The sequence below is a fragment of the Convolutriloba macropyga genome, chromosome 4 (assembly GCF_964194025.1).
Source record: "Convolutriloba macropyga chromosome 4, txConMacr16.3, whole genome shotgun sequence".
Lineage (NCBI taxonomy): Eukaryota > Metazoa > Xenacoelomorpha > Acoela > Convolutidae > Convolutriloba > Convolutriloba macropyga.
The window spans coordinates 68,482,249-68,497,873 of record NC_134471.1 but is presented as its reverse complement, the minus strand read 5'-3'; the positions used below and the strand labels follow the sequence as shown (position 1 = coordinate 68,497,873).

The 15,625-nt window shown below is 33.0% G+C and overlaps 1 protein-coding gene across 1 annotated transcript in view; it reads right to left on the bottom strand.

Annotated features, from left to right (window-relative positions):
- The window catches only part of LOC142337852 (uncharacterized), a 125,311-nt gene that overhangs the window by 98,917 nt on the left and 10,769 nt on the right, over positions 1-15,625 (bottom strand). Inside the window, exons 5-7 of the mRNA XM_075387408.1 lie at positions 5,193-5,419; positions 4,273-4,427; positions 257-530 (exon numbers count right to left, since the gene is read on the bottom strand). Coding sequence (XP_075243523.1) covers positions 257-530; positions 4,273-4,427; positions 5,193-5,419 — 656 coding nt within the window. The remainder of the gene's footprint in view (positions 1-256; positions 531-4,272; positions 4,428-5,192; positions 5,420-15,625) is intronic.

The following is a 15,625-nucleotide window of genomic DNA, read 5'->3' as shown; positions in this document are numbered from 1 at the left end:
TGGTGCCATATAAGACCATAAAAGTCAAAGTCAAAAAATACAAAAAAATTACAGAGAACAGCTTAATTAACATCTTCTGACTACATTAAGCGTAGCACAAATGACCATATTGGATTCTTGAATGCCATATAAGAATCATATATGGAGATCTTGGCAACCATAGCAAGATCATATAAGAAAGTTTTGTATGGCCTGTATGGGACCATATATGGTTCTTGGATATGGTTGCCAAGAAAGGTCAACCCGGGTTGCTAACCCTCTGAGTTGGGTCGATATTTCTCTTCCAGCTTCGAACAAGAGCAGCAACAGAAGTCGCTTGTCCACCCCCATCTTTCTCCAAGTCATCCTCGTAGTTGTTGTTGTTGTTCCCGCACAATCCAGACACTCGCTTGGCGAAGTTGCGATCCAGCTTGATCTCGAAGTTGTACTTTCCGTTCCAAGTGAAATAGACACCGTACGTTGCCAGTTTCATGCCCCACTGGTTTGTTGAAAGTCGGTAAATTTGCAGGGGTTTTGCTTTGTCTGCGGACCTGAACAAAAATCTTGGATCCATTACCAGGTTGAGATCTCAGTTGGGAAAACGGCGACCGAACCAGATCACTCACATTGCTAATGAAAATACTAATACCACAATTTGAAGATTATTATATTAATAATAGTGCTGATTAATTTATTTAACATTTTAGAGCATGTAGATATCTTACCTTAGGGTTATATTCTGGGTAATTTACATGTTTCAAAAAAGCGGGCAGAAGTTGACTATGGTCCATTAACTACTCCATTGCAATTAGTGAACAAAATTTAAACATTGTTTGCAGATCATTTGAACACGATTTGACTTTGATCCAAACTAGGTTTGCATTTAAAAAAATTTGAATAAATTTAATCGCAAGACTCGCTGCATTATGTTGTTAAGAAATTAAATCAGGAAAGTAAAGTTTTTTATAAATACACGGAAATAAAAAAAAGAGCGAATTAAATTTGAATTTTTGTCTTTTGTAGGTGATCATTAAGCGTGGTAATCTTTGATCTCTTCTGGTCAAGCAAATTTTGGAATGATTCGTGATGAAGAAGTAGCCAGTTTTGCTAGAATCATGCAAAACTGTGGGGTCTGTCCCATTATAGCCCCCGTCACCCGCGAAATTATAGCCCCCATTATGGTAAAAAAATATGATTGGGGGGCTATAGGTTATCTGACCACTAAGCTGGGGGGGGCTATAATGGGAAAAACCCAAACTGTGATCCTGTTGACAGAGGATATCAATCTTTTCAGCCATATTTTAAACATAACCAGCAAATCGTTGGAAAATAGCCGTCATTGACGCGCTTGACGCACATCGGAATTAACACTGAAAATAAAAGAAGTGGTAAAAATTGACAGAACTTGTTTAAAGTGTCGAAAAGGGTTCTCAATTGGTGTACAGTTTTAGTTAGATACTAAAATTATATTTAATTCAGCGTCGATACTGAAGGCCAAAAGCTTAATACTGATGCCAGCTACCAATTGCTCTGAACATTGATAACCTAATGCACTATGAATTAAGGCCCGGGTTCTATCGGTTTATCCCTTTTCTTTTGATTTTGCTCATTTTACAATGACCGTATTCACGACAAAGCAAAAGTATATGAGATAAAGATTATAAAACTTAATCAGATTTTAAAATTCAGAGTGAGTCAAATTCAAACGTGAAAATCGTGACGTTAAAAAAACACAGCAGGACAAGTCAAGGCACAAAGAGTTTTCATTGAATAAACAAAAAAGTTGGCCAAGAGTGAATTTCGAATGGGTTGGAAAAAAACGTTTAGAAAATAATCAGGTCAAAAAATCCAAAAAAAACGTTTAAAATGCTTTTTCTGCTTTGATACTATGAGTTTTCATAATTGTTTTTTTTTATTTTCGGATGTTTTCCCATAATTAGGATTCTTTTTTGTCTTGTCACATTCTTGAGAGGTCATATATCACAATACTGGAATTCAAGGGAGAGCACTATTGAACAGATCAGTATTGCAGCGAATAGATTATGGTATTAGTTGCATCGACACCGTCTTCTAGCACAATTTGATGGCATTTTTTATGTGTTTTTCTTTCTTTTGACAAACTCTGCTTAACTTCAGGTCTTATCGCTTCCTATGAACTAACGAAGGAAACTATTTACTGATTTCAATCGAGAGCTAAAAATTTTCACGATTTTGAACTGAAATTTTTCAAAAAAAATATAGCCGTACTTTTTACTTTACTGTAAAAAAGGACGGCTATATACTTAGTTTTAGTACTTAGCTTACTGTTTTAATGGCTTGGATTCCGGTATTTCGCAAAATATTAATATATATTTTTTCGATTTTTTACAATTCTCGTTCTTTTTGTAGACACGTGACACCTTCCAAATGATGACAGATCACAATGGCTTTTTTGAGAAATAAAGTTGCGTAATTATTGAATTCGATTGAGAGCTATTGTTTTTTTGTGTCTTTCAGGTTACTTGTTCTCGAAAAAAACACATGAATTTTTTAACTCTCCCCTTTTTGTTCTGTTTTTTTAAAAAACTTTTTACCTAGTCTCAATATTCACAGGTCGCATATCTCATTTTTGGTGTTAAAAGAAGGCTCACTTGATTGAATCTTATATTTTGCGCGATAGATAATAGTTTTAACGGCTTAGGCACCGTTTTCTTGCAAAAATTAAAAGATTTTTTTGTCTGAAGTTGTTGCTCGTTTTTGTAGACTTACGACATATTCAGGATATTGACAGGTCTCAAAATGTACATATCGATATTTGATTGAACATAATCCTATCTCAAGATATCTATTGATATCTAATGGCCATCATTATTGAAATTTTTAGTTTTCAAGAAAACATAAAAGTTATTTTTTGTAACTTTGCAGTTTTTGTTCTTCTATGACTACTTGTTACCGAGTGTCATCAAAAACTGGTCCCATGTTTTCTCTAATGAAATGCGAACTAATTTGATTAGTTTAGGTTTTATTTGACGCTATCTTAACTGTAGGTTTAGGTAATAGGTAATCTTTTTTTTTGAAAAATGTAGACATTGAGTTTTGGATGTGAATGTTTATTGTTTTTGATTTTTTTCTTGGGTATTGTGGAATTATTTACTTTATTAAGCGATTTGAGTAGTATTTTTTAAATTCGTACATCAATTGTTTTCGATCAATAAGATTTTTTTGAAAGTTATCTATCTCTCTTTTCTGAAAATTCTCTTTTGGTAGACAATTATGCCCAACTTGATAAAAACACATGTATTTTTTACTTACACAGGGTCGAAACATTATACGCAGACGCAAATTATCGAGTTTCTTTGGTTAATATCTACTAAATCACTCTCTATACTTTGAATATGAAAGCTCTCTTGTTTGTGAAAGTGTCATCAGAATTCGGGGAAATCGTGAAATCGGGGATGCCCGGGTTGAGAAAGACCAACGATAACGATGTAAGAAGCGTCGGTTTCTGTCGGTTTTTGTTTTTGTCGATTTCATCGGTTTTGCTTGTAAGAAGCGTAGCTTTTTGACGTTTTTTTTGTTTCCGTCGGCTTTGTCGGAATCATCGGTTTTGCTACTAAGAAGCGTCGGCATTTGTCGGTTTTGTCGAAATCGTCGGTATTGCTGTAAGGAACGTTGGCTTCATTGAAAAAGTCAATTCCGAGCATTAGAAGTGTCGGTTTGTGTAATAGAATCATCCATATCATACTCGAAAATCTCGAAAATCGGTTTTTCAACTTGACTTGAGATACTTCCGACAGTATATCAGCTAATTTATGTCAAAAACCGACGCTTCGTACGTTTAAAACCGACGAAAATCGGCGTTTCTTACGTTTAAAACCGACGAAAACAAACGCTTCTTACGCTTTGAAACCGACGAAAACCGACGATTCTTACGATTAAATACCGATGAAAACCGATCAAACCGACGAAAAAAAGTAAGGGCTTTGATCGGTTTTGGCGAAGTAAAACCGACGAAAACCGACGATTTCTTATGTTTGAATCCGACGAAATTCACAACACGGGTGGTCAAATCGTGATAAATTGGTCAAGGTAAATAATCAAACTTTAAGGATTTTGAAAATTTTGTACTAACAGCACTCAGATCTTAATTAGAGATCTGCTAGTATTAAAGTGAATCGTACAAAGGAATGCAAATGATTAATAGGCATATTTATCTTATTATTTCTTACATGACCATTACCAATGTTGCAAGTTCAGCTTGAAAACCTTGCGTAACAGTGTTATAAATAATGGTGATATAGAATCGACTCTTACCTGTATCCATCTTCGGCCTCAACCTTCAAACTCTTAGAGAGACCAGTGCTTGGGGTGTATATCCACATCTTCCTCTCTTCGTCGTCCTCCATTGGGTCCAGGTAGAGGTCCTCGGCTGACCCTGTCACTCCCGTTTGCACTGAGAGAACGTACAGCTGAAGAAAGAAGAGATGTTGGAATCATGAATGCAAAAGACACCATTTATGTTGAATAAATACATTATGCTACCAAAAAGCTAGGTACACCTGGTGATTTTTTAATGAAAAAACCTCAAAAACTAAATAAATAACGCTTTGAGTTCAAATCATTTCTCTAGCAACGCGGCATTGCGATTTTAGCTTTTTTAACCTTCAGTAGAGGGTGTCTATAGTTTTTGTACAAGTTTCTAACATGTGCATCTACAGTTTCGTTCCTTTTGTTTCTGGTGTAGTCAGCAACAATCCAGTGACATCATTTTCAGCCTTGAAATCAAACTATATTTCTTCGCGATTAGTACATATACCTACTTCTACAGCATTAAAGCAGTATGGTAATCGAATCAATACTATAATACTGACTGCCATACTCAGTTCTATTTTCAATAATGGCAGTCGTTTTTAAACCCGCTTCCGATAACTGAAGCGAAGATAAATTATCCGAACCCGGTTGTATATAAGTTGACTTTTTCAGAAATGTAATTTTTATTTTAGCTTGAAGAGTTGCAGTGCTGGCTGTCAGAAAAAAACTACCAGATGAAAAAAAAAACTTAGCCAAAATACCCAAATACACCTCATATTTTACAATATAGTTGATATCATCAGAAAGACGATTTAACATGATTTTATTTACTTATTTTGGGTCATTTGTCGTGTAACCGGCTGGTCTATGTATGATTTACTCGGATTTTTAGTTATTTTGGAGTTATAAAACTTGATGCTAACAATTTTGAAGTTGGGCAGGTCGACGTTGCTGATTTGAGCCGTGAGCTTAAACATACGATCACCAGGGGTGGTCGAGGTGTCATCAAAGTCCTGCGCGATGGTGATTTCTCCGTTGATTGGCTGGTACAGTAGGATTTTCCCGTCGAACGTTCCCAAGTGGTACATGGAGATAGAGCGGCAGATCTTCAACATCTGACCACTTTGCTCTATTTCGTCCACGTACGTAGCTACAAAAATATTTAACAACCACTACGACTAGACTAAAACAAAGCTTTACAAACCAAACCTACGTGTTTAGCAAGCAATCAGTTCAGCGTGTTATAATTTAGTTCATTTGATTCTAAAATTCGTTTTTTAATAAATTTAGAATTGCACGGTTCGTTCTTCGATAACCTATGAGAAACATTGAAAAATTAAAACGGTCGAACCTGTTGACTATGTTATAAGCATTGGCCATTTCAGCGGGAACGTAAATTTTTTGGGTCCAGCGGGGACATTTTAGGTCGAGCTCAAGTCGAGCATCAAATTTGGGTCGAGCCAAAGACTAATTGAACGATTAGGTCCAGCTAAAGTTTTTACCTGGGCTGTTTGCGTCGGGCATGGTCTTTTTATACCCCTTTTCGGTCGAGCATGGTCTTTTCATAAGTCGAGGTCTGAACCTGGGAGATTTAATTTACAGAGCGAATACTGTGCTAATTTTGGTATAATTTTTAAAAGTTGGTAAAATTAACTCTTTTTAGCTAAATTATCACTTTCGTGCCAAAATCTTCAAAAAGGAGAGTTATTGAGTCCCTTATCTCCTGAAATTGATTCGTTGCAAGTTTTTAACCTTGTATCAGTTTTAATTAACTTTATCTTTGTTTAGAAATCATGACTACAAGAATTTTGATAATAATTTTTTCCAAATAGAGGAGAAAGTTTAGATCTTCACCCTTAGGTATTCTCTTTATGTCCAACCTTGGTATAAAACTGTTTGCAGACAAAATAAATCTTGCAACTCAATTTTTGTTTCGACCCTCTTTAGTGGGGAGGAATTATATAATCAACTGGGTTTATTTCTTCAGTCAATTTTCACCGATCGATATATTCATCATACAAGAATGTGAATGGTATCATAAAAGAGCTTGTCAAGCAAACAGTTTCAAACTAAAAAGATTTTTTTGAATTTGGATTTTTCCGAGGATTTACGGAGGTTTAAATATTTGTGAACGTTAGCCTAACTTCCGTTGTTTTGTTCACATTTTTCGTAATTTTTGCTTATATTTGATCAATTTTTGAAAAAATAGGATAGAATTGCTAACAATAGTCTCATTCATTTCAACCTTTTGGCAAAATTCTCCGCTAAACCTTTGAAAAATCAGCCTTTTTTCCTCTTTTCACAAAAAATGGCATCAAATATGCCTATTTGGCCCATTTTGTCAAGTTTATCCGGTGATGCCAACATAAGAACTGCCTAGCTTACAATCTTCCTTTACAATATGTGCTAATTGTGCTTCCGGTTCCTACAAAACTTTCTCGAAATAACATTGTTGTGGTCTTTCGTTAAATCAAACCAACTTTTTGAAGAAAATACAAGACTTATTTTTGATATATAAAAGTTTTCGTTTGGCAAACACATATTACGAAGTGTTTTAGAACTATTACGTTATGTAACAGCCGAGCAGCGACAGCAAGGCAAGTTTTGGTATCATCATTGAGTTTTGAAAAAGGATGAAAAAGGATTCGGATTGTATCTTTGGTCTGTCTTCTTTGATTCGTTTTGGAAATTTTTTCGTCCTAATCACTAGAAACTCTTTTTATCAATTGAAGATGCAAGTAATAACTGTTCTCATTACATTTCAATAAGGTCCAATGAAGCAAAATTGTGTTCTGTGAGTAAAGATCGTGGTTTTTTATGGCTCCGACAAAATGTTTTTGTAAAAATTTTTACGAATACTTGAGATTTTCAGCATTTGACGTTTTTCTTGTAGTGTTACGACTGTGTCTAAATATTTAAGTTTCTATTGAACATCTGGGGAGCTATTAATATGTTATCTAATGGTTTCAGTTGATACATAATGCTTTTTTGGTAATATAACTCGATAACTATCCAAAACAATCATTTATTGTTGATATAGTCATTTTTTGTTAAAATAAACGAGTTCCGCATGATCAGTAGTTTTGGTTTGGTGATGGAGTTTTATGGTTCAGAAATTGTTCGGATTTTAATGGGGTGCTGTATAATTTTCTTAATTACTTTTTTTGGGTTTTGTTTCAGACCAAGATGATTTCTAATTAAGCCTCAATTGTTAACAAGTCAAATTGAGAGCCAGAAGGCCAAAGAACATACTATTAATTTCAAAGAAAAATATGGGCTTTTTGCTTCTGCAGCGTTGGGCTTGAAAAGTTCGCAAAATTTAGTTCTGCTGTTTTAAATGTTGAAGTGTAGATTTTTCACCTAATCCCACTAATGAAATGTACAGTCATCTTCCTAAGCACTAACATGTAAATCTATTTACATGTTTTAAGTTGAAAGCTGACAGTTGTTATTTCTTACAATTTTGAAATTTTGGTTTCAAAATAATTTTTTTTGAGAATTGCTAACTTTAATCTAATTTGTTGCAATCTTTAAGCGTAGTCTCAATAAAGAGAACTATAAACAAGTTTTAACTGTTGTCTCATTACCTAAATAAATGTCTTTTAGCGTCGATACTACGAGTTTTCATAAGCTTTCCGGTTTTTATATTTTTTAGTTGTTTAGGTTCTCTTTTGTTGCTTTGTGCCAACGTAAATTTAATAACACATTAACAACAAGTGACATATCACATTCATGGCGTTGAGAAAAAACGCAAATGATTTAATTTAAAAATTTAATTAACAGATTTGGATCTTATAGGCATCGAACCTGTTTCCACGCAAAATTACAATGAATTCTTAATTTTTGCAAGTATTTGTTCTTTTTGTAGTCGTATGACATTATGGATAACGGCAGATCTCAAGGGTTCTGCATAAAAGTATAAATGAAGCCATTGAGTGATGTCAGTTGATAGCTAAATGGTTTCGTGATTTCGACTTTATTTGCTTTGAAAAAGTGTTAACGAAATTCCTGACCGTTTTTTTCTCTAACTACTTGTTAATTTTTCTCAATAAAGACAGTTCCCATTTAATCCCTGATAAAATGCATGTCATTTGATTTAATTTATTTTTAATCTGATTCTGTTTTGACATTTTTATAAATAAGTGTTTTGAAAAAAAATGTATAGACATTGAGTTTTGGTCGTTAGCAATGCTTGTTGTTTCCATTTGATTTTGTTGTTTGTCTCCTACTCTCCTTAATGGCGGTTATCATCAGCTCTCTTTTGAGTTATTGTTTCAATTTTATATGGGTTAGAGCTTAAACTATTTAAATTGATAAACCAGTAATTTTCGAAAGTTTTTGGGAGAAAGAAAACGTATTTTGAAAAACAAGTTTTTTTTCTCTTCCTCTGTTGATCAACAATTAATTCAAAAACGTGGTTGAGCGAGCGAGGTGGGAACAATATATGTGGACGTAAATTCCCGAGACTCCCATTTTCTTGGGAAATTAAGAACTGAGTCAACTTTTGAAAAATTCTGACATTGCAAATAATATAATCCGTATTCTGTTTCTCAAAATAGATTGTTAGAATTTGTCGCAAATTTATTGACAATTGTTTCATTTGACCAATTTTTGACGAGCCGGAGATTTAACACTTTCAATAAACAGTAGTTCAAAAAAACTCATAAGGACTGCAGATTTGGAGAACTAATGTTTTTTGGACACTCATTGTTCTGACACCCTTTAGTTGGGGGAGTACCCATAAAACCAAATTCGTTTTTGATTTTTATTTCACTCAATTTTGATCTATCAATAAACTCATCGTAGAGGAATTTGAATGGTATCATTAGAATGCCCTTCCAGGCTGCAATATATAAATAAAAAGATCTTTATCTGGGCTTAGAATTAACGTTTAGTGAACACTTTTGTCTGATTTTAAATATTTTTTGTCACAATTTTGGTATTTTTACGCAATTTTTTGCTTTTTTTTGTAACAATGGTGCTTTTAGTTTTACTTCTAAAAACAGAAGAGCGTTGTTGAACTATTTGATCCTACATTTCAGCTAAACCATTTTCTTAATTTTTTCAAAAAATTCAGCCATTTTTATCACAAATGGTACGAAAAAAGCTTTTTTTAGTTCTTTCTGTTTATATTTGACGGGATAATACACTTGAAAACTACTAGTGACAAACTTTTTGTTAAAGACAACGAAGAAGGCTATTTGAACTTGTGCATCCTTTTGGAGTGTTCTTGAATTATAATTTTGCTCGCTTTTTGCTAGTTTACCTGCTCGCAATGGATGAACGGCAATGGCGACGCTAATTTTGGTCTAACCATTGTTTTTATAAATCCCCGAACAAAATAATTTTGGATGGTAATGAGTCGATGTTCTTTAAAATTAGTTTTTGCATTTTTGCTTTTTTTTCGTGAATCATAGAAAAAAAAACATATCAAATCAAGGCCTAATAATGACAGGTCCTAATTTGATTTCTCCCCAGTTTTTAAGAAAATCTATATAGTTTTTCAGTCGAAAGCTTATGGTTTTCGTAATGGTTTTTAAAAATATTTTGATTCAAATTAAACAAAGAATAATTGAGTTTTGCAATTTTGTTTTTGGTTATGTTGTAGCTAAGGGTCGACAAAAACAGATCGCTTCGTTTTTCTAAAAATGAAAAATTAATATTTGCTATTTTAGGTTTTAAGTTATGGTTTTTCTACTTTGATATTACAATTTTTCCAAAAAAAATTATGGACATTCTCCAATCTTCAAGGTTCTTGTTTTGTCCTGTCACATTATTGACAGATCAGATATCACATTTTGGCAAAATTTTAAAAGGAAGGCAAAATTATACAGATCAGTTTTTCTAGGAAAAGATTACGGTTTTAACCGTTATGGCCTGAGCAACTTCCTATGGATGAATAAAGGAATCTATTTACTGAGTTTAGTTGTAAGCACAGGTTTTTCATGACTTTGGAAACAGTTTAATAAAAATAATTATGTAGGACTATTTTTTAAATGTGCACTCTGCTGTGCTTTTTGATCTACTTTTTACCTAGTCTTATCAATGACAGGTCAAATATCAATTTAATGGTGTTTAAAAAAAACCTAATTGATCATATCGAAAATTTTTTCTTTAATTTTGTAGACTTATGACAAACTCTGAATAAAGACAGATCCATATGGTTTTTTCGAGCAGCAAAGGACCTATTTACTCATTTCAGTTGGCAGCAAATGTTTTCATGTCTTTGTAAATGTTTGTTTCCGAAGAAATCAAATGTGTTTTTTTTAACTTTTGATTTTTGTTCTTTTTCTAAACTCGTCACATAATCACATTTTTCAGAGTCATGTTTCTAATTATTGGTGATCAGGCATGACTTAACATAATATTATTTAGAGATTGCAATTGATATCTAATGGTTGCCATTATTTGAAATTATTTGTTTTCAAACAAAACGAACGTATTTTTTAAATAATTATCTTTAACTTTGCTGTTTTTTTGTTCTTTTTTGTCTACTGTTTTCTGAATCTCATCAAGAGCTGTCCTCATCTTTTTTTCTATTAAATTACAATTTAATTTGCCACGTTTAGACTTCATTTGATTGCCTTTTGAAATTGTTATTAGGTAATTTAAAAAAAAGAATTAGAAATTGAGCTTTGGATGTAAAAGTTTAAAAGTTTGTTTGCATTACACTCTTAATAATGGCAGGTCTCGTTGGTCCGCTAGTCTCATCAAGCCACAGATCTGATGTGGAATTATTTACTTTTCCAATTAATTTAAGTTAGAAGCATTTTTTTTAAAATCATACACCAATTTTTCTGATCATGTTTGTTCAAACATTTGTTTGTTCTTGTAGGAATCAGTTGAAAAAATAATAACTAAATATGAACCACCTAATGTCGGACAAACTTCTGTCGAACGACAGGGGCAATTTAATTCAGAGAGGGCAGTAGCAAAGAAAAACTTTATGGGTTGCGAAAAAGTGCAAGAGATGGATTCTAACCAGAGCCCTCGTGCGTCACAGACTCAGCTAATTTCCTATTGTCTATCATGCCCAGAGGCTCGCTTTGCTTAAAATCGATTTTCTTATTGCAATTTGCAATGCAGACTTAATTTCTGAAGAATAACAGTTTAAGTCACGCAGAAATCAAGGAGGCAAGCGTGATGAAAGGTGATGCAACAATTTTGCGAAAAAGAATTACATGTTTACAATAAAAGCTTTAACCTTCGTTTGAGAGCAATTCAACAAAAAGAATTGATCAGATCAAAGACACTGAAAGTAAAATATACAAAGACGACAGTGTCAAATTCAATAATTCGTGAACTCCTTTGAGCTGATGAAATTTGAAGACTTAGAATCCCTTTACATGTAAATCAATAACACAAAGATGCCGCACTAAATTTCCACAGAGTTGAATATGCAAGAAGCATATTTTATTTATGATGTTAAAACACCCAATCTTATATACCTTCGGGAAAAACAGTTTTTCTTAGATGGGTATGCAATTTAAGGTGCACAAAAATGTATACAACTAAAATATGAAATCTTCCAACAAATTGTTGCAAGCAGAGATCACGATTGGAATGCAGGCGCCCTTGTACTTACGACTATAATAATAAGGTTGCACGCTGTTTTAATTAAAGATCACAAATATGACTTCTTGCGTTTTATGAAACGGCTACAGAAAACTTAACAGATAATAAATGCGAAAAGTCAAGTAAAAAACCAACGAGTGGCAAGCAAACCACCATTGTTTTGTCTTTGTGGTGTGGTCAGTTACAATTCTACATCTACAAAAAAAATTTTGGTGCACAAAGAAGATTTTGGCTAGATTTTGACATTTTTGCTGTGTCTAGATTTTGACATTTTTGCCTTCGAAACACAAATAGAGCATCTCTGGCCTAACTTGATAAAAGAAATTGTCTGATATTAATTTTTTTCCTGCCAGATATATCATCACGAAATTACATTCGATGTGAGAAAGTAATCACAGGCGAGGGACAACCAAATAGCCGTTTTCTTGACCACAATTGGTCATGAGTAACACATGAACAACAATGAACTGCTGTTGCACTTTTTTTTGGTTTAAGGATAGACTTTTTTCTATTTCGTTTGACTTTACTTTTTTTGAGATTTGAAATTTTCAAAGCTAAAGAAATTCGATAATCATATAAGTAAGAGCTTTCCTGTAGTCAAAGCCACAAAAAATCTCTGTTTCCACATTTCCTTGTTTTTGTTTTCTCGACGTATATGGCCATTAACATGCATTTCTCCAAGTCGTTTTGCATTGTTTCCAGCTTCCCTAATTTAAAAAGCAACTGTATAGATAATAGAAACTTTTCAACTTGTTGAAATGTTTTTAAGTCCAATAAAGAAATGGACTTTATAAGTGCGTTCTCCTGTTTTTTTATCTACCTTTTAACGAATCGTATCAATGAGAGGTCAAATGACAATATATTGGTGTTGAGCTAAAACTCAATTGAACATATCGAAGGCTTTAAGTGGATTGCTCATTGTTTCAACGGCTTCAATAGCACAATTCTGCAAAAAAAATTTAAAAAATCTAAATTTATCTTTTTTTGTAGATGTATGGTATATTTTTTATAATGACAGATCCCTGTGACTTTTTGAGCAAACGCGAACCTATCTACTGATTTCAGTTGGCGGCAAATGCTTTTACGTCTTTGAAATTGTTTGTTTTTGAAGAAGTCAAATGTGTTTTTTAAGATTTGATTTTTGTTCTTATTAAAAACTTGTCACGTAATCTCATTTTCCAAAGTAACATCTCTCATTGTTGATCTTCAGACGTGTTTTAATATATTTTTTTAAGAGATTGCAATTGATATCTAATGGTTTTCATTATTTGAAATTATTTGTTTTCAAACAAACTGAACATTTTATTCAAATTATTCAGATATCACATTTTGGCGTGTAAAAGGAAGGCACAATTGTACAGATCAGTTTTTCTAAGAAAAGATTATGGTTTTAACCGTTATGGCCTGAGCAACTTCCTATGGATGAATAAAGGAATCTATTTACTGAGTTTAGTTGTAAGCACAGGTTTTTCATGACTTTGGAAACAGTTTAATAAAAATAATTATGTAGGACTATTTTTTAAATGTGCACTCTGCTGTGCTTTTTGATCTACTTTTTACCTAGTCATATCAATGACAGGTCAAATATCAATTTAATGGTGTTTAAAAAAAACCTAATTGATCATATCGAAAATTTTTTCTTTAATTTTGTAGACTTATGACAAACTCTGAATAAAGACAGATCCATATGGTTTTTTCGAGCAGCAAAGGACCTATTTACTCATTTCAGTTGGCAGCAAATGTTTTCATGTCTTTGTAAATGTTTGTTTCCGAAGAAATCAAATGTGTTTTTTTTTAACTTTTGATTTTTGTTCTTTTTCTAAACTCGTGACATAATCACATTTTTCAGAGTCATGTTTCTAATTATTGGTGATCAGGCATGACTTAACATAATATTATTTAGAGATTGCAATTGATATCTAATGGTTGCCATTATTTGAAATTATTTGTTTTCAAACAAAACTAACGTATTTTTTAAATAATTCTCTTTAACTTTGCTGTTTTTGTTCTTTTTTGTCTAATTGTTTCTGAGTTTCATCAAGGACTGTCCTCGTCTTTTTCTAGTAAGTTACTAATGAATTTTGCTTTATTTGACTGTATTTTGACATTGTTATTAGGTGATTTTTAAAAAAGAGTTAGACATTAAGTTTTGGATGTAAATGTTTGTTTGCATCGTAGTCTTCAGAATGGCAGATCTCATCGGTTCACTAGTCCCATCGAGCCACAGCTCTCATGTGGCATTATTCACTTTTCTAAGTGATTTAAGTCAGCAGCTCTTCAAATTTCTACAACAATTATTTTGATTCAAATTAAGAGGTTTTTTGAAAGTTTTCTATCTCTTCTTCATTTGGTAGAAAATTAAATTGCAAATGGGCAAACCCACTTTACGAGCCCCTTTGTGTTTTTTCCGAACAAATATTGAGTTATGTAGAGGAACAATTGTTTGTTCTTGTAGAAATGAATTCAAAAAATGATCGGTAAACATAAACCGACTAATGTCGGACTAATTGCTCTCAAACCACAGGGGCAATTTAATTCAGAGAAGCAAGTAGCAAAGAGAAATGTTATGGGCGCGAAAAAGTGCTAGAGATGGATTCTAACCAGAGCCCTCGTGCGTCACAGACTCAACTAATTTCCGCTTGTCTATCATGCCCTTAGGCTCGCTTTGCTTAAAATCGATTTTCTTATTGCAATTTGCAATGCAGACTTAATTTCTGAAGAATAACAGTTTAAGTAACGCAGAAATCAAGGAGGCAAGCGTGATGAAAAATGATGCAACAGTTTTGCGAAAAATAAATACATGTATACAATAAAAGCTTTCACCTTCGTTTGAGAGCAATTGAACAAAAACGATTGATCAGATCAAAAACACTGAAAGTAATATGTACAAATACGACAGTTTCAAATTCAATAATTCGTGAACTCCTTTGGGCTCATGATATTTGAAGAATTAGAATCCCTTTACTTGTAACTCAATAACACAAAGATGCCGCATTAAATTTCCACAGAGCTGAATATGCAATTTTGACAAAATAAAGAAGCTTATATTATTTCTGATAATAAAACGAACATTCTTATATACTTTGAGAAAAAATACCTATTCATGAACGGGTATGCAATTTAAGGTGCGCAAAAATGTATAAATCTCAAATGTGAAATCCTCTAACAAAATGTCGCAAGCAAAGTTCACGATTAGAATGCAAGCGCCCTTGTATTTACGATTATGTTAATAAGATTGCACGCTGTTTTAGGTAAAGATCACAAATATGGCGTCTTGCGTTTTATTAAACGGCTCCAGTGGAACTTAACATATCATAAATGCAAATAATCAAGTCAAAAAACCAACGGATGTAAAAAAAACCAAAAACCACCATTGTTTTGTCTTTTTGATGTGTTCAATTACAATTATGCATCTACAAAAAAAATTTTGGTGCAGCACAAAAATGTTTTTAGACAACTGTTGCTAGAATTTGACATTTTTTCATTCGAAACACAAATAGAGCATCTCCGGCTTTACTTGATAAACAAAATAGTCTGATATTATTTTTTTCCTGCCAGATGGATAATCAAGAAGTTACATTCGATGTGAGAAAGAAATCACAGGCGAGGGGCAACCAAATAGCCGTTTTCTTGACCAAAATTGAACAACAACGAACTGCTGTTGCACTTTTTTTGGTTTCAAGGTAGTGTTTTTTCCATTTTGTTTGATTTGACTTTTTTGTGATTTGAAATTTTCAAAGCTAAAGAAATTCGATAATCGTATAAGTAAGAGCTTTCCTGT